At 35.6% G+C, this 20,817-nt stretch overlaps 1 protein-coding gene across 1 annotated transcript; it reads right to left on the bottom strand.

The window, feature by feature from the left end:
- Window positions 1-1,901: 1,901 nt before the first annotated feature.
- On the bottom strand, window positions 1,902-12,921 carry LOC110379286 (facilitated trehalose transporter Tret1). The gene is made up of 7 exons (XM_049849235.2): window positions 12,780-12,921; window positions 8,399-8,554; window positions 7,713-7,918; window positions 6,026-6,212; window positions 4,735-5,123; window positions 4,261-4,369; window positions 1,902-3,366 (listed from the first exon to the last, which is right to left on the bottom strand). Exons 1-7 carry the CDS (start codon window positions 12,832-12,834, stop codon window positions 3,065-3,067), a joined length of 1,404 nt encoding a protein of 467 aa, XP_049705192.2. The 5' UTR covers window positions 12,835-12,921; the 3' UTR covers window positions 1,902-3,064.
- Window positions 12,922-20,817: the final 7,896 nt, after the last annotated feature.

Below are 20,817 nucleotides of genomic sequence, written 5' to 3'. Positions count from 1 at the left end.
CATTGGCAGTCGTTACGGGTAGTCAGAAGCCAGTAAGTCTGACACCAGTCTAACCAAGGGGTATCGGGTTGCCCGGGTTACTGGGTTGAGGAGGTCAGATAGGCAGTCGCTTCTTGTAAAGCACTGGTACTCAGCTGAATCCGGTTAGACTGGAAGCCGACCCCAACATGATTGGGAAAAAGGCTCGAAGGATGATGACTTAGCAGTAGCATAGATTCATTGATCAAGGTTGTGTTGTGGATGTGACCATTTATCTAAACGAAAGAAGTAAATTTTGTGACGTTGTGAATATCTCTGGATCTAGTCAGCCAATTTGGAAAATTATTACGTATGGTGCGTAAGTAATTTTCACAGGAAACAGCTACAATCTATGTCTATATACTTTGAGTCTGACAAAGCTGTCATTTGTAAATTTTCTGCAGCTGCTGCGACTAATCAGAAGCCAGAAAGTCTGTCAGTCTTACCATGGATATCGTCTTGTGTAGTTGACTGGATTGAAGATAGGTAGATAGGTAGTCGCTCCAAGCAAAATATTGGTACTCAAACAGATTCGGTGACTGGAAGCCAACACCAACATAGTTGGGGAATAGCTGGATGGATGATAAAATGAGTCATCATCATCAGCAGGCGCATAGGGTAGGATAGTTTCACTTACTCACTATGGTAAGGCTGACCCCACATTAGGCGTGCGCAATCCTCGGGCGTGTGAGTAGCGCGGGCGTCGCGAGCGCGCTGCGTGAACGTCGCGTTTTGCTGCCCTGCGGCATGTGTGAAGAGTGCAAGCGACGCGCTCGCGGCAAGCACGCGGCGCTCAAGTTGCGTATTTACCCTTCGCCCGCTATCCCCGCCGCTCGCTAAACGCCTTAGCAGTTAAACGTCAAGAGGGCGCGTGCGCCGCGAGCGCCCTGCAAACGCCGCAGGGCAGCAAAACGCGACGCTCATGCAACGCGCTCGCGACGCACGCGCGGCACCCGCGCTACTCACACGCCCGAGGATCGCGCACGCCTAATGTGGTGGCCTAAGCCGGGACTCCACCGAAATGTTTGCATTAGTTCACGAATAGGCAAAATGTACGTATCTGTGAGAGTCCACTTCATGTGTTCGTACTTGAAACCTGCAGTTTTGCCAAGATTTTAAAAATGTGCGCTCGCAATTTGTCATTTCTTGGTGGAGCCAGCAAATCAAAAGAAACATAAGTGTTGTATACTGTGCGTCACTACCGCACACCGGGAAAATTTCGCTCTTGCGGAGGACGTATATTTTGTGTCACACGTAAACAGGACGACAGTAAGTATCCACCGAAACACTTTCAAAGATCTGATGAATGAACAAATCAGACCTGACTTGGTCACCTGGGGCCAATCAGAGCTCTATGAAGCGATAATACGCTTTGGCTCCTACTGTTATTGTGGTTTCTGAAAATTTATTCACCTCATTCAAGGATGAATGTAATTCTGATGGCGACGTTGGCAGATCAACTCTTTTGACTTCTCGAATAGGATACCATTGGTTTTTATGCTATGCACACCTGCAATGCATTCTGGATTAGGATAGGATATAGGTGGATAGGATTTGCAACAGAGAACAATTCTGTCTTTAGATTTGTGATTAAATGACATCAAACGTAGTTTTATATAAAAGGTATTTTTTTAGACTTGGCTCGGGTCGTACTGAGACTGTTCGTAATCGTGAACAGTGTAAGAAGTGTATGAGAAGTTGAAAGTAAGCATGTCTCTGGTATGCGGCGCGTAATTTGTACGTTTTCAGACGCATAAAGCATTTTACGTGTGTATGGTATTAAATAAAGAAAGCTCCCATTTCTTATCTGCATTTGTATCTGTTCTTGTTTTTAAAGCTACAGAATCCTACATTACCTACCTCACGCTTAGCGGCGCTTGCGAGAGATAGATCCTCATTTCTTCTAGGATTAAGTTTACATATTTTGCATCAGAAAAAATAATTAAGGTCTACTTAATACTACTCACTCAAAGTAATTTGTTTTAAGGCCAGCACATTAGTGGAAGATAAGCTAAACTATGTTTATGAAAAAATCCTGATATGAACTCCATCTGTAACTTTAAACGATAATTAATTGTTCCACTAAAGTCATCATTTTTGACATAATGTTCAAAAAATAATTTAGATGGCACCGTTTTAAATTTGGCTGAGAATTAATTTTCTTTTCATCAAGGTAATAATTATAGTTGGATTTTGATGTGGCACGGCAAACTGACAAACACTATTGAAATGTCTATCGAAAAATTACACTACGTGTTAAAATATGGTGAATTACGGAAAATACACAACTCCATCTGTTGAAATAATAATCCTCTATAAAGAATGTATGGTAATATTGTCATTTACCATCTCGCTCCTTTGACTAATTTGATGTATTTTATTTACCACAGATTTAGCACAGATGGAGCTACTTTAACCTTGGCTAAACAAAATTTTCATTTTTTTTTTCTTCCGAAGTTACTTATAAAGGTGTGATTTTCTGTGTAAAGATTAATAATAGGCCGATCAACTAATATAAGTACAACATTCAAATGTACAGTTTTGACAAATAGATTGCGTGTAGTAATATTTTACATCTTGAATTCACAAAATTTATCATATCTTTTGATAAAGTGAATCGATTTCGATGAAACAAAAACTAAATAATACCCCAAGTTACGTAGAATTTTTGTATATAAGCATTGTCTGCATTTAATTCGTAGATTTTACGTGAATCCCGAACGAACAAACAGACAAACAGACAAAAATTACAAAAATGATGGAAATGGGTTCTGTTAGTTATTCTTTAACATGCTGGCTATTTTTTTTGTCAATTTCTTCAATGTACAAAAATTACTTTTCTACAGATTTATTATATGTATGTATAGATATGTATATTATCTATCTTATTCGTAGATAGTACATTCATAGGGCTTGTCTTACACTATATATATAAGGCTTAAGATTCACTGAACAGAACAGTCTTTTATATCACACAAATTAACACAAAATTCATTCATATATACACACAAAATTACAAACTATTTCTTACCAAAAATTACAATAATTAACAATCACTATTACCCTTTTTCTCCTTTTTATCCCCCCTCAAAATGTCCTGTATTTCCGAAAAGCTTTTGCCTTTCGTCTCAGGTATACAAAACATGATGAATACACATAACAATATGCAATTTACACTGAATATCCAATATGTGGTTGCTGGACCAATGACATAGGAGACTATGGCGAAGTATTTCGTGGTTAAGAAGACGAATAAGGTTCCTGCAACCATGGCTATTGACATGCCTACCCCTCTGGAACGGTCGTCGAAAAGTTCAGCGTTGATCACCCAGATTAGGGAGCCGATACCTGAAAAATAACGAGGATATTGTAGAGAGCATAATTGTAAATTTTTGTTGTGTTAATATAGCTTCTGATTATTACAGGTATTTTTCTGGAAATATAACCGAACTTTTACAACATAACATTACAAATGCTGAATTAACCTTCTATATCTGTCGCTCTTTATCAGGCTTTCACGTCAAAAATACTGAATCGCTCTCATTGAAATTTGATATAATACATATTGTTTAGATCCTGAGAAAGTATGTACAGGTTTTTTTTCATCCGAGTGTGAAAAGTAGTTTCCTCGGGACGCAGGCAAAGCCACAGACAACAGCTTGTGTTCAAAGAAAATATTTGAAGAGCTCATAAGAACACACGGGAGTGTAATGAACTCTTCATCTATACCCTCTGTGACCTCTCCTAAAACGCATTTCAGAGACAATACGAGGTCAAAACGCATTTGTCAACCGATTGAGCGTTCTTCATTGAGAAAAATATCTATCCATTAATGAACAGAGCTATTGACGCGTAACTTTGCAAATTGTTCAACCGTGACTTGAATGCAGTAGATAAACTATGAGACCATTTACTTATAAGAAGGTACATTAAGGATACTATTCATCTGCTGAACCCGGTTGGCTAATAGTCTATTTTGAAGGTATATAGCAAATCAAACTTTTTAGTCGGCCTGATACCGGCCCGATATCTGATCGTATAACGATATGCGCCATACTGATTTCAGCTTCAGATTTCATTTTTTAAATCTATCAGCCGACTTGGTTTGCAGTGTGCAAAGGCTCAAATGGCTAGCCTTTTCCCACGCACATGGATATATGGACTATCTAATAGGTACTGAATGTTTCAAATCGGACTTGTCTGTTTTATAATATTAGTAGGGATCCTTTAAGTATATTTTACCTGCACTATAACAGTAGACCACCAGTATAAGCGATATTAAAGGCACGTAGTTTAAGAAGCCAGTCACTTCTCCTCCCTCTTTCAGCTTGAAGAATGTTCCGAGGCCGAGCTGAAATTACAGAAGACAATTAATTTTATATTTTCAATTAATATTTAATGTTCAAATGATTTGAATTTAATATAATAAATTTAATTTTATTATATTAAATTCAAAGTCATATTGTGAGAGACACATGATTTATGGCAAACAGCAACATCATTTGCGCTAGGTATACCTAATAACTGATAATCTTTTATGTCTTATAGGAGATCTTGAAAGCTTTAAAACATGTATTTCATCATCATCATCGTCTCAGCCACAGTGCGTCCATTATTATACATAGGCCATTGATTCCGACAAGGACATATTGAAAGTTGAAAGGACTTTTGTAACATCACCTGACCACCTCATTGTTGTAATAATAATATACGTACCATCCCCAACCCCATGCCAACACAAGTGATAGTCAAAATGGGTTTCCTCCCAAACCTGTCAGTGACAGCCGTTGTACAAAAACTAGCAAACAGTTGGATCAGCCCAATCGTCACTGACGCAATTTCTGGTCTCACTGACGTTTGCGTAGACTCCAAAACCGTTTGCAGATAGAAGGTCACAGCATTAAAACCTACGAACTGTGCTCCAAAACCCAGTATCAGTACTAGGGTTAAGGATTTTAGGAATAATCTGTTGGTGAATATGTCCCTTTTAGAGGTTTTTGTATTGTTAGTTTCTGAAGCCATTTCGTATTCTTTTAGTTCCTCGTTTGCTAGTGATTCTGAGCCTCGGAGGAAGGTGAGGACTTTTACTGCTTCTGTTTTGTGACCTGTGAAAGAAGATGGTTTAATTAGTTTTCTTTTGTCCTTGAAGAGATTGTGGGTAAGTGGCAGAAGTATCATGGGTCGATCAATTATAAGGTTAAGCAATGCTGGACGTGGTCGGCTCGTAGAGAGGATCGACTATCTCATGAATATGATTTTTCCGTCTTTCAAAAGGCACGTTAAATTCTGGCGCTGTCATTTCAATATCTCCTTCAGTCCTTACAGTAAGCCAGAAAGTCTGACAAAAGTATTGCATACCTACAATTATAATTAAGTTCTATGAAAGAAAGGCAAATCTTTATTAGTTAATGCATCTTTAGACTCATAAATTAGACAGAAGAATTTTCTAGATATAGTCACGTTTTGATACAATGATATGTACTAGGACGTGTTGAACATAAACAGTAGTTAGTAATTGTTCACGTGTAACTAATTTGTTTTCGTTACCATACACTTTCATTAATTAATCTAATATGTTATCCAGTTTAATATAATTTTCAACTATAATTTTGCAAAGTATATCTTAACTTATTAAAGTTCGTCCCACCCAGACTATTTGCAATTTTAATGCAATATATTTTCTCCCAATGTCATATAGTACTTTTTTAAGAAAACACAGGACGCTTGGAATGAGCTTTTAAGTCACAAATAAAGAAGTAACTTAACGATATGGAAATAAAGTTGAAATTAAATATGTATTTCAAAAATGATGGGCACTTTTTGGATAATCAGCTTTATTTCAAGTATCTATAGATTATATACTCTGAGGTTTATATTATTTATAAAAAGTACCTTACCATCCCATGCTAGCCCTTAAATGAAACCATCAAAATATTTGTAGACCACAAAGGATATTGAACCCAATAGACAATCCAGTAACATACAAAATCACTTAACATGAACATACCTCTAGAATACAACGAATACGGTCCATCAGGTAACATAAACAGCGGTATTGTAGTAAATATGATGAATCCCGTGAAGATGATGTTCAGCATTTTGTAAGAGATGAAGGGTCCCATAGATAGCATGGTGACAACGCCGAAGGAACACATGATTTGTAGTATGGTGCCAAGGCTGCCCCGGATTTCTTTCTGAAATTGGTAATTGAAGATTGATAAAATTTTGGTTGAAATAAATGTGATGATTGATCATTAAGTTTTATCTTTATTAAGTTATTTTATTATAAAAATTATAAGCTCGAAGGTTTTTAAGAAATTATGTAGGAATGTTTGTAAATAAATTTAACACGAAAAATGTAAAAGTAGCTTGAGATTGATATGAAGATACGTTTAATTAAAAACTTTGGAAAACAGGATAATGCACCTACGTAGTTACGGTAGCAGAGTTTTTTCAACTCAGTCTTAAAATTTCCGTGAACACACCCAACCAATTTAATACACGTTGTATTTGCATTTTAATTATGCTTTTTGCCGAATTAACCTAAAACTTAATCTATATAAATAAAAATGAATTGTTGTTCGTTAGTCTGATTAAAACTCGAGAACGGCTGGGCCGATTGAGCTGATTTTGGTTTTAAAATGTTATCGTAGTCCAGGGTAGGTCTAAACGGTGAGCAAATAAGAAAAAAATAAAAAATGTATTGTGTAAAATATGCCTCCAATAATTAGGCGGTACGAAGTTCGCCGGGTCAGCTAGTTAGTAATATAAATTGATGAGTACTCTTTTTTTACGCATGTTACTTAAAATAGTTGGTATTTTTGTTCGTTAGTTTAAGATCATAACATAGTATTTTCCTTGTTTTTGTAAACAGTTCACGTTTATTATGGTTAACCACATATTATCATAGTTTTTACTATGAGACCGCAAATCATATAAAATGCAAATCATTCAAGAAACTATTTTTAAAATGGTTTTACCATTCTAGGCAAGTATTAACATCCTTGTTACTCGTTAGAATCAACAATAGTCGTGGTGGCCTAGTGGGTAAAGGACCAACCTCAAGTATGAGGGCGCGGGTTCGATCCCAGGTCAGGCAAGTACCAATGCAACTTTTCTAAGTTTGTATGTACTTTCTAAGTATTTCTTAGACACAATTGACTGTGTTTCGGATGGCACGTTAAACTGTAGGTCCCGGCTGTCATTGAACATCCTTGGCAGTCGTTACGGGTAGTCAGAAGCCAGTAAGTCTGACACCAGTCCAACCAAGGGGTATCAGGTTGCCCGGGTAACTGGGTTGAGGAGGTCAGATAGGCAGTCGCTTCTTGTAAAGCACTGGTACCCAGCTGAATCCGGTTAGACTGGAAGCCGACCCCAACATGATTGGGAAAAAGGCTCGGAGGATGATGATCTTACTCGTTAGAATCTTACGGCAAAATAGCTTTAGCGATTGAAATATATTTTGTTGTGTAAAAATGTAGGTACAACCTAAGAGAGAGTCATACTACACTTTTGGTCACTAGTATGGTTTTCCTTTTGCTCTAATGGCTGAACAAAAAGAAATAAAATTTTCCTTAAATATGTACATCCGCGTACCTCCCTGATGTCTCATGATGCAAACAAAATCACATGCGTAACTTAGGTAATTGATTAAAAACCTCAGTATTTCCATACAATATTTTCCAAAAACTTACACTAGCAATTTCCGAAGCATACATAGGCAATAGAGTAAAGATCCCAGCATCAGCTACGCCAATGAGAGCTCTCCCCAGTAACAGCATCCACACTTCAGTGGCGTATATGAAGACGAAGCCAGCCACAAACTTGGGTAGGGAGACGAGGATCAGACATGGTTTCCTACCCATTCTGTCTATTAGGACTCCTCCGATGAATAGGTTGGCTGGAAAAGTAAAGAAAATGGATAAGCATTGAGTAGAGTAGTGTAATTTTTTTACTTTTACTTCCTCATCATCACTGGAGCTGGTCTAATTTCCTTTTTCCTCTTCACTCTAAAGGCAAAAAGAAGTTTTATCGTCGAAGCCAACTCTGTGTGTACCTTTATATGTAAGTCTTTATATGTACTTACTCGCAGCCCCACTCAGGAAACGAACCCGAGACCTCGTGCAAAGCATCGTATACAAACGGGATAGTTTATGTCATTTTTTTTTTGATAATCGTGAATTCAATCAAACTTTTTAGTCGCTTTGGTAAAAACACCTGATCGTTGTTAAGTCTTCCATTCATCTTCATACTGATTTATGAGCCCAAACCAACTATCGACCAACTGAAAGTCTGTAGTGTGGGCGCGCTCTTAGTGCCATAAGTACAAAAGTCGGCCATCACCTAAGTCAGAATAATTATCATAATAAAGGAGTCTCACCTACAATCCCCGTCAAGAACCCAATGGACACGATCCATGACCCTTCCTCAGCAGTGACAGGCCTTAGCAGGATAGTCTGGTCCTTGTCAGCTATCTTCACGAGGACTGGTGATGGCCATGCCAGGCCTAGTCCAGTGCTTAGCACGCTCAGGTTCACTGGAATGGAAAAGTTGGGCACTTTAACTTAAGCTTTATCACTGTTTGAAGAACGTTGTGCTATGAGGCACAAATCTTTCTTCGATACATTATTGTGCTGAAGAGTTGGTTTGAACTAGCAAATTCCAAAACTTGAACTGATTTGAAAAAATCTTTTAGTGCTAGATATCCCAATATAAGGTTCCTTACTCTTTATCTAGAAGCTCAAAGTAAGTATTTTCTTTTGTGGCATAGTTCCTTTCACCCACGTTCTGTACGAACTTCGCACACCCGGATAAAAGTGGTCTTCTTCGATAAATGTACCTTTTTATAGATTAGCAATTTCAACTAAATAAACATACCTTCTCCAAAATAAGGTAACCAAACATTTGTATTTGCCAAATAAATAGTTGCCTTATCATCATTCTCATAAATCGCTTACCAATGCTAAATATATCAATTATCTAATCCAAAAATGGGCCATTCAGTACTAAAATGCACGAAACCAAATGTGTTTTTTCCTGTCACCAGCCTTTACACAGGTACTGATGTGTGTGTATTGACACAATGAAACCAGGGGCCCAATTCTCCTAAGTTAATAATGTCAAAATTGAATAGAAATTGAATCGCAATAGCAGTTTTAACCATATCGAGCATTCTGCTACTAATATAAGACCAATCGTATTCCATCGAAATTCGATGGGTTTGCGATTGGTCTGCTATTTTGGTGATTTTGGTCTATACGGTAGTTTGCTCTACAATCACATTGCAATCGTAAATCATTTGCAGATAAAATGATTCATTATTGAATGACAGAAAAAGATAAAAACGTTTATTTCAAAGAAAAAAATGCGGAATGCCATCGTAATTGAGTCGGGATTGGATCTCAGTCGAAACTGAATCGTATGTCACTTACGTAAAATAGCGGAATCGTGCCAATGGTTGTCAGTGTGTGCGTGCCGAAGATACACAGTATGTTATGTCAAGGCCAAAACATACCTCTAGTTGTTAGATGAGTCTTTTGTTTTCATTTATCAATCGGTATTTAGTTATGACAGACAGAGTTAATTTGGCATTTATAATATTAAGTACGGATGTTTCCTCTTACCTCTCAGGTATAAATGTGGATTTGATTCTAGGTTAGGAAAGTACCAATGCAACTTTTCTAAGTCTGTATTTTCTTTCTAAGTATTTTTTGGACACCAATGACTGTGTTTCGGAGGGCACGTTAAACGACCAGTCTTAACAAAGGTATTGGGTTATCCGGGTAACTGGGTTGAGGAGGTCAAAAACTCTGGCACTCATCTGCATCCAGTTATACTAGAAGCCAACCCCAAGGTTTTCGGGAAAAGGCTCGGGAGATGATAAATAAATATTTAAATTGGATCAAACTATTGATAGAGAAAGTGTGAATATAGACACAAAGAGCTACATTCATATCGATAATACTAATACAACAGGTGACTAAAGACTATAAACCATTATATTGTGTTTCAATTCAAGCTTTGTTCTAGGTGATATCATCATCCTCCTGCGCTTATCCCAATTTTTTTTGGGGGCAAAAGGTAATTTGAACATCTTTGGCAGTCGTTACGGGTAGGCAGAATCCAGTAAGTCTGAGGACCAGTCTTACCAAGGAGTATTGGATTGCCCGGTAAATGGGTTGCAGAGGTCAAATAGGCAGTCGCTCCTTGTAAAACACTAGTACTCAGCTGTATACGGTTAGACTGGAAGCCGACCCCAACATAATTGGGAAAAGGCTAGGTGGATGATATTGCAAAAGGTTTTGGCACATGTTTTACAGTTCTAGGTGACATCACCATAAATAATTTGACCAGTTGAAATTTCGATAATGACCCCTTTTATGGGTGTTAAACAACCATTGTAAAAACCATGGTGATGATGATAAGGTACCGAAAAATGCACGTGGTTTGACATAAATAGATGAAATGATTGTTCCAAATTGTTCACTTCCTATAATTTGCAACATAAAGCTAAAGTGTGTTGGTTCTTTGTATTCCTTTGTGGACGATGTAACTTTAGATCAAGATCACATCCTTGTTACGTCCTGACTTCAATTTCTTTGGTCCATTGCATCCTTATTAATATTATGAATGCGAAAGTTACTCGGTCTATCTGACGCGCTTTCACACTGAGACCATCGATTTCAATATTTGGTACACAGATGTTCTAGCTAGAGCCTAAGAAAGGGCGTAGGCTACTTTTTAATCGAATGCGGAAGAGTTCCCTTTGGGAATACGGGTGGTATCAGATTGAAAAGTTAAGTATATTTTAAAATTCATTGACAGGACATAAATTGACCTTCGAGAAGACAGATTTTTGGGTCCTATTAGAAATAAATGAGGGTGGTTTATGTTCGGCAGTGGATGATGATGAAAGCAAAATCAGTAAACGTTTATTTAATTTAGCGATTAGTCTGTGCTGTAAGTTAAATTACGTTTTATAAGCTGAACAAATAAGTTTTATTAAGCCGGTTTACTCAATCGACAGATGTGACCTACTGCCTTATTTTTTTATCTTATTTAAAGATTAGCTATGTTTAAGGTAAATCTTTTTATTAGTGCCTAATGGCATGAGTTTCTTTGCTGTTGTGTATATTTATATAGCTAAGTGTTACAAGTTCATATCCCGGAATGTTAATATTTGCATGATGTTGAAGATAATTTTTATCAATGAATCGAATAAAATAAGAAAAAACCGGCCAAGTGCGAGTTGAACTCGCGCACGAAGGGTTCCGTACCGATTTATAAAATGGACAAATCACGTTTGTTGCATGGGAGCCCCCCAAAATATTTATTTAATTCTAGTTTACATTATCTGTGAAAATATCAGCTCTCGTAACTATCACGGTTCATGAGATACAGACTGGTGACAGACGGACCGACGGACGGACGGACGGAGGAGCAAAAACAATAGGGTCCCGTTTTACCCTTTGGTTACGGAACCCTAAAAAGGAGTAATAAGTAAAGTAGTTGAGCATAAAAAGATGGCGAAGTAGTTCGAGAATCTGCCTGTCACGCTGGAGGTCGCGGGTCCGAGTCCCGTTTAAATCAACATTAGTCAAAGAAACCTCCGATCAAATTATCGACCGTCTTAAACTTTTGGAGGGTTCTTAGCTAGGCCTTATTACCCGCGGTTACCCAATGACTATTAAGAAGGAAAACATGTCCATAAGGAAATCTAGTACTCAGTCAACGAAAGTGCGCATTGAATTGAGGAAGAGAATTTCTCTACAAACCACTCCTCTTCCTTATGAGATGCGTACCTAAATGGGAAAGTTCTTGTCCTTTACTTATTCATGGTTTGTACAAACCTATGTATATTAATTCGCTTAGGTACGTAAAAGTAGTTGATTCCAACACTTAAAAAAATAAAGCTATTTCTAAAATACCTATTTTGTTTAAACTTTTAAGCTACCTCTCGAACAAGTATTTGAACCACTTTTAATATTTCATAATAATTTCTGGCACTTATTAAGAAACGGCTCACCTTTCCATTAAATAACTATTTCACTTTTCTTATAATTTTATAACTTACGGCCTAGTGGGTAAAAAACCAACCTCTCAAGTACGAGTGTGGGTTCGATTCCAGGACAGAAAAGTACCATTGTAACTTTTCTAAGTTTGTACCTATGTACTTTCTAAGTATATCTTGGACACCGATAACCCTGTTTTGAAGGGCGCGATAAACTAGCTACACGGTAGGAAAAATATATTTCTACGATATTTACCACATACTGTGTATCCTAAAGTAAACAATAGCAAACTTAAATACTTATCTAGGAATTGTACGTTTCCCTTACTTTCTGCTATGGTTCAAACAATTTTTTTCTAATCAAAGAACTCCTTAATTTAACATCAAAAAGTTCTACTCATTTAAACTGCTTATTACAATATTGATTTACTTTCATTTAGTCATTGATACTTAATCTCCTCCTATTTTATCCCTTACTGTTCATACGATTCATAAAAGACATAAACTCCTCGAATAACCATTTCCATTCCCATCAAAGCAAACCTACAACACTACAAACTAGGCCAAATCAAAACAAAACAAAAAAATCTTACCTCTAACCATCAACCAACCATTAACATTGCTACATACCTCCTTGCGTAACAAAACCTTATAAAACTTTTAAAAACACACATAGACACAAAAAAACAAGCCATTTTTAAACACACACACGTAAAACAAAAACACAAATTTTTAGTTAAAACATACCTACCAATAATGACTATAGCATACTGCCTTAACACAGGATTTTCGTAAAATTTCAACATTATATGCCTCTAAATAATTCACTTGACATTCGGGTAAGTCCGTAAGTCTCAACGATTTGATACGAATGAGTATCGTACTATGCAACTCGTTTGTAATGAGTGGGGGTATATGGTACCTATGTTAGATGGTTTTCTACGCGGAGTAAGGAAAGATGAGAGATGGCAATGCAGGTAGGTCAGGCCTTTTTCTAGGTCTAATTTGTACGGTGGGCATGAAAAAAATGTTCAGTAACGTACGAGTGAAATAATGAGACCTTCGGATTCTTTGAGACGATTGATTATGTTTACTGTTGGAATACGCAACTAGAATCAAACCTATTTATAATTTTGGACGTTCATAAGTGCTTGTAAAGGCCTAAATGAAATAAATGATTTGACTTTCATTTTTGGTAGTACAAAAAATGGTCAGTTCCAAAGGCGTAAGAGGACAGAGACAGTAAGGTTCCTCGTTTACCGCTTACCCGCAATTTGTTATGATACTTTCTTAGAAGATTTTTAGTTATGGGACCTCCGGTAGTTATTTTGTTCTCCGTAGTTTTCTATGAGTGGGCCATGGATTGTAGTAATCACAGGATATGATGAGGGCAATAGAATAATACAATTTGTGATGTGTAAAAGGAAAATTAAATTGAAACAGGAAAATCTTATGATTGATCGTGTATCGTTATAAATGATGTATTAAGTTATTATTTATTTAAATCTTTTGAAGGTAAAACTGTTTAATGACTTATTGATCGGGAGAATTAGCAAATAAAGATACTTGTACTCTGAAAAATCGGGAGCCACCTGACATTTTTCTGAATAAGATATAAAAAAATGGTAACAGGTAAGCAATGTTATTTTAATGATGCAATTAATTGATAAAATATTCAGGAAACATATAGGTACTAAACGAATTCATCAATATTTTTTCCTTATCCAGTGATTTATTACAACCGGTCTATGAGAACGACCTTTGGTATAAATATCACTAAGAAATTGAATATTTATTGCTTATTTAAGATTATTACTAATTAGGATAACACCTAAACTCTCTTTCATTTTAAATGCGAATATTAACTAGACTAATTAGTGTTACTAAGGAAAACAAAAGATGCAGGTGGACTACTAATATAAATAATAATAGATTTTGAAAGACCGTCGTAAAATTTAGCTTGGGGAATTACCAAACCACATGGTGAATTTATTAAACAAGCGAAAATATAAGTTTTTACAAAACAGGTAGTTGTTGTGGAAAATTGAACGTCTCGTTAATAAGCTTTCTGCCAGAGTTTTCACATCTAGATACAAAGTCACCCTTTTCCTTTCTTAGGCTATAGACTAAATCTGTGTGTACTATATAAGTCAATCGGTTCAGTAACTTGGCATAAAATCGCGGCAGACAGTCTAGAGTTGATTTCGCATTTATAGTACCTAGGTATTAGTATTTAAAGTTATAATAATAACTCTTTATTTCTTTCTCTTCATAAAGTTACCTTAAAAAGCAGGCAAAGTTGCTTACAGAATATAAAAACTTAACATTGTGAGAGACTGGTGCCTATGGTAGGTATGTGAATACCTGTAATAACGTTACCAGGCCTCTCCCCGGTTGGTAGCATTCAGATTATTGAGAATATACAAGATATTTGTTACATGGCAAGCAGGGTGGTAACGAAGAGTGATATACCATATTAGTTATAAGTCAGTAAGACAGATTGGCAGAGTCGCTTTTGCATTCAAACTATTAGTTATTATAGTCATACAACGTTTGACCGTGACTTCACACCAATCTATAGACAACAAGGTTGTATGAAGGCTGTAATTGACCATTGATTTAATGACAAGCAATATTTGTTTGGCCAATTTTTTTTAACAGTACAGTTAATTCTATCTTTTTAAGAGGGCTATCACAAATTTTCGCGAATTTAAACGTTTTATACGAGTTTTGATGCTTTGGATATAGTCACAATAAAAAAACAAAAATAAGATTCAGAAAGTTTGATCATTTATCTTGAAAGTGTATTAAATAAATATTTTAATTTGTCCACGTACATCCGTAAAATCTTTGTCTCTGCAAAGGATGTTTCATAAAATGTTGCTTTTGGGTATCTTTTGATGCTTCGGTACTCCGAGGATATAGCAATTTAACCATTTATAAAAATGTTCAAGATACAACTATATCTTGTACTTGGAAGTGCTTAAATCAATTTATTACAATTCATACAGTATTACACCAAAAATAATTCTATAAAACTGAGAGTTACTGACAATTTTCCGTACGAAACTATATTTTTTATCTATGAAAGTATAATCCAAATTCAAATAAAAAACATTTAATAATTAAGGTGGTATTGTTATAAAGCTTGAAAAAAAATTGGTCTATTTAAAAGTAAAACAATATTTTAAAATAATTTTTGTTTGCAATGCAAAATCAATATAAATCTTGTGACGCGCGGTGTTCAACTTTAGTCAGCGCCAGGCGCTTACCGAGGAGGGACGTATCGCTCGCTGTTGCGCCGCGTAAACTCGCCGGAGTTCGAAAATATAGCGCAACCTACGCATCTAACACGTTTTGATACTAGTGAGTTTTATTTTATTTATTAGTTATAATGATCTGATTGAAATGTAATATACATAAGTATTAGGCCATGATATTCTAATTCGAAAATGTTATAGATTGGGTTCTCTTTTTTTGATGTTGGTTATAAAGAAATATGTACGTAAATGTCATCGTCGTTAGTTTCGCTGTTGCATAATAATGTAATTGGACTTCTTTGATTCTTGCAGGATAATGAAAGCATATTTAATTCAGACTATCAGACTCAATTGAATACCAGTACAAATAATATGGTAAGTATTTTTTGTCACCCGCAAAAGGTATACGTGACATATTTGTTTTAATAAACTATCTACATTCCTAGTTTTCATTGTTGCAGGAAAATGAAGATACAATACATGGAAGACGAATTATAGATTTTAGTTTTTTTTATAAATCAATTACTTATAATTGATAAACATGGTGAAAAGTTTGGTTGTCGATTAAATAATTTAAAAATTGTAAACGATTACTTGTTTATTGTAACTCAATCGAGCTATTCTAGGTTATAAAATTCATCGGTACAAATAATATTTCATAAACTATAAAAACAATAAATTATTTCGGAAAAAAGTGGCAAAGTCTCAAGTTTGTTTGTGCCGCGTGGCGGTCCGCAGGTGTGCGTTGCGTATTTCACTAGACGCACACATGCGCAAGTGCTGCCGGCTATCGACTAATTTACCTACAACTGAGCAATTCGATTTTGTAATAGCGCTCTTAAGTATATGTATAAAATTTGTATAATCTTAGAACTGTTTTTAGGGTTCCGTACCCAAAGGGTAAAACGGGACCCTATTGTTTTCGCTCCTCTGTCCGTCCGTCCGTCTGTCACCAGGAACATCATGAATCTCATCATCATGATGTCTCATGAACCGTGATATTTAGAAAGCGGAAATTTTCACAGGTGATGTATTTTTATTGCTGCTATAACTACAAATATGTACTGAAAACTAGAATTTAATAAATATTTTGAGGGGCTCCCATACAACAAACGTGATTTTTTGTCCGTTTTATAAATAATGGTAAGGAACCCTTCGTGCGCGAGTCCGACACGCACTTGGCCAGTTTTATAGGTTGTAACCTCCTCCAATGATAAGTAAGTAATATAGGTGCATATGTATAAAGAAACAGATGTAAATTATTCTAGCAAACTTTTGACTTATTTAGTTAAGTATTTTCTAAATAAGAGATTCGTCACACTAGCAACACTTATTCATTTTTAAAAATATATTTAGTTTTACACTTAAAATAACAATATTGTTTTCCAAAAATTGTACACAATAGGTAAGTACTTATTGTATTTCCAAAAATAAACCGAAAATATAAAAATATACTTATTTGTCTTCAGACTAAATTATGCGAAACATAGCTTGTTGTAATACAATTTTTGACTTACAAAACTACACACTGGTGCATTTTCCGCAGTTTTTAGCTTCAGCCGAGTGTTTTAACGTCATTATTATTGTGCATCGGAGGGTACGTTAATGTCGGTCCTGCGCCTGATCTGTCTCCGCGAGTGTCGGATTGCCGTCCCATCGGGCTATGAGAGTGAAGGAATAGTGAGTGCACCCGTGTCTGCGCAAATGCTTGTGCACTACAATATGTCCTGCGCAGTCGGCTAATCTCCTTACACGAGAAAAGCCGCCGTAGCCGACAATTGGCTAGGAGGACATCATCATTATTGTACCGGCAGTTGCCAATTGTTTTCTCGTATATACCGAAAAGTGTCTCTCGGAAAAAACAGTACGGAAAATCAGCCAGTGTGAAAATGTTGTTGACTAATTGAAAGTATTCGATTTATTACGTAAATCATTGTCATTCAAATACCACTTATTTTCAAGTTAATAACAATATGATAAGGCACACCGCTTATTGAATGTCTGACGTAGTTGGAAAATGTCCTGACTGTTGTTATTTTCTAATCTATGTAAACAAATACTTCAAATTGAAAATATAGGCAATTAGGCGTATCTTAACACCATACTCCATGAAAGTGACTTTGCGAGATTATTGGGTAAATTCACACACACACACATCATCATCCTCCGAGCCTTTTTCCCAACCAAGTTGGGGTCGGCTTCCAGTCTAACCGAATTCAGCTGAGTACCAGTGCTTTACACATCAAATTCACACACACACAAACATTCATTATTAGGGTTAGGTACCCAAAGGGTAAAACGGGACCCTATTGTTTTCGCTCCTCTGTCCGTCCGTCCGCCCGTCTGTCTGTCACCAGGCTGTATCTCATGAACCGTGATAGATAGAGATTACAGCTGATGTATTTTCGTTGCCGCTATAAAAACAAATACTGAAAACTAGAATTCAATAAATAATATTTTGGGGGGCTCCCATACAACGAACGTGATTTTTTTGTCCGTTTTATACATAATGGTACGGAACCCTTCGTGCGCGAGTCCGACTCGCACTTGGTCAGTTTTATAATATGACTGTGAAAGTAAAAGCATGTTATCTTACATTTTTACACACTTAAGTAAAAAAAAGGATTGAAAACGATCTATCCTTCAAGTGCAAGACAGATTCCAAGGTGACAAAGACGAATGATAGACAAGATAAATTGTACCTCCTGCAATCCGACAAGTGCAATTTGCAGTAAAACCATGCATTTTATAAAGTGCAACTAATGTTTTAAAAAGTCGCTAAGTTACCGCTAGAGAATTGCTTGAAAATTCAAATTCTTGAGAATTTGGCGACGATATTATACTGGTAGAAACGGATTTAAATAAGTACACACATAGTACAAACTGAGGAAGGATACACAACTTTATGGTTTTTTAGATTACCTGCTCTTTAGCCGGTTGCAGGAAGAAGGTTCTCTTGGGTGAAACCGCGACCTAGACCTTATAAAACTGGAGAGTTTTTGGTAGAAAGTGTTTATAATTTGGAACTACCTTCTGACCGGCGGGATGGCCCATTTTTGCAGAAAGGCAACTTTTTATCTGCGTGCTTAACAAATGACTGAAAATGCTGACAACTTATAGTTTTATGTAAACAATAATTTTAACCATTCCATAGAGAAAAGTGAATACACAAAAACAGAACAGATCAGCATTTATAATAAGCAATAAGTACCTAAAGATATTTTTTGCCAAGGATAAGCTGAGCTCAGATTGCAGAAAGACTTTAATTTCCACTTTAGCAAAAACTTACAAATCCAGGCTATTGCAATCCTCATTAAAATCGATATAAAAATAACCAAGAAATGGAAACGTCTTACAACCGCCCCAGATCGCTGCGTTGAGATGAATAAAAAAATATTGTACCGAGGGCTTTCAGTATCTTCTTGTAGTTAAGGTATGAATTAAACAAGGCTAGAACTTTTCATATTTATATGAGAAACTAGGGCTTATAAACAATAATAGTATGTTTTTGTGTAAAAATTTTTTTTCATAATTTTCCTCATGTTTATTTCGTACAAGCCGTTTTCCCGCGGTTCCACCCGCGTCCTGTGGGAACTACTGCACGGATGAGGATCAAATATAGCCTGTTACTCAGTAAAACTGTGGCTTTCTTATAGTGAAAGTAGTTTTTATTTCGGTTCAGTGGTTGCGGAGCTAGTTAGACCACAAAGTAAAAAAAAATATTTCTTGATTATGATAGTATAGATAAGGAAAATTCCCTAATATACCTATATATTTTTTGTAAGAAATACCAGATCTTGAGTAAGTATATGTTTTAAAGTCTGCGTCGAATCTGCGAAGAGACTGCGTCATACCATATCTTCGAACTTAGAATAATCTTATTGTCTTTACTGAGAAAAACGGTCATAATACAGTTCACCTTTAGACCAATAAAAGTTAGTGCTCTTAGCGCATATAACAAACTTATTAATTTCGTTGCATAAATAAATAAAATAAAACATATTTTGTTACTAAAATACTCCTTGTTTGCACGGGCGACTGTTTTTAAGTACCAACCTAATCACACAAAAGGGCAACATAGGTACTTATATAATATCCATATTAATCTATGTTTAAGTACATATTTTATTGCTACTATAGTAAAAGTTATTTACTTTTTAGCACTTGAACCAAAATTAAACAAACAAATAATATTTGCAATATTCAATATTATTCAAGCAATAACTAAGATATATGAAAAGTTTACTTCTCGAAATAGTTTTATTTGTTTGTTTTATTTATTTTAAAGTTTACACTAATATTTGCAAGTCGTTTGTCGTCAATGTTTGTACTAAGTAACTTTTGTCCAAGTTGCAACAAAGTCAATGTCAAGTTATTTATTCTTATTGGTTTATTTGTATTTTCACAAGAATGTTACCTACATATATTATGGTACCTATGTACATGATACACGTAATATGTATTACTAATTTAACTCCTAAACATCAGAGATATTTACCAAAAAGTCGAAGTTTTTCGGTATACGAGTTTGAAGATGATCTCATTCCATGCAGGAATGCAAGATGAGCGTTACGAATTAACTAACGAAGCGTCCGGTTTATTCGACATATCTGTCGAAGATTTTAGGTTTTACAAAAATGGGTGCATTCTAAAGAAGCGTCCCCCGAACACCCGCATTTTGGCAAAGCGAGTTTCTTAGAACATTTTACGTTATTGGAATATCCGCTAGTCATTTCTCCATGTCTCATTCATACTCAAAGGAAAGCAATATTTCATTTTATTGTTTCGAAGGCTTTTCCTTTATAATATTGTATTTTAGCAGTATGAATCCTTATAATGTATCATATAGCGTTCTTTTATAGGCGCATTAACAGGTCCTGAGAATACTTTTAACATTGATTTTGTATGTTATATTTGCTTTAGAGCCTCTAAGTTTTCTTAACTTTTCTTCTAGGTACGTATATAAGAAAGTTAGGAGTTGTTTGACAAAATTATACCTACTTTATTAGGCATGTACACTATACAATATTTTTTCGTGAAAAATTCCTTTATCACATAAGGTAGAAGGATAGCCTAACTACAATAATTATAAAGTTATTACTTTTTTGTCAGCGCCTACAAAAAAGGTCGTTTCAATATTCGCACATTCAGTACAAACATAATTTTATATCAAGCATTTTTATCGGAACGCCTGCAGTAAAATTGATAGCAATTTTGAAAAAAAATAAATGAACAGGTTACAAATTAAAAACATTAGTAACAAATACTCGATTTATTTATATTTACCTATATTTACAGGATGATGGGGAGTACATATATTTTACTTAATAATACACTGGTACTTGGCCATAGAGGTTAGTCTGAAAACCGACCCAAACATAGTCGAGAAAAAACTTTCACACTACGATTTTCACTTATATCTACATTTTAATTTAGAATTCTTAACACGCAATAGTTTATACATTTAGTAACTCACATAATATAGCTGTTTAAAATACAATGGAAAACAATAAAATATGAACACATAAA

This window comes from Helicoverpa armigera, chromosome 21 (genome assembly GCF_030705265.1).
Source record: "Helicoverpa armigera isolate CAAS_96S chromosome 21, ASM3070526v1, whole genome shotgun sequence".
NCBI lineage: Eukaryota > Metazoa > Arthropoda > Insecta > Lepidoptera > Noctuidae > Helicoverpa > Helicoverpa armigera.
Note: the sequence above shows the minus strand (reverse complement) of the source record. Positions and strands in the feature narration are given on the sequence as shown.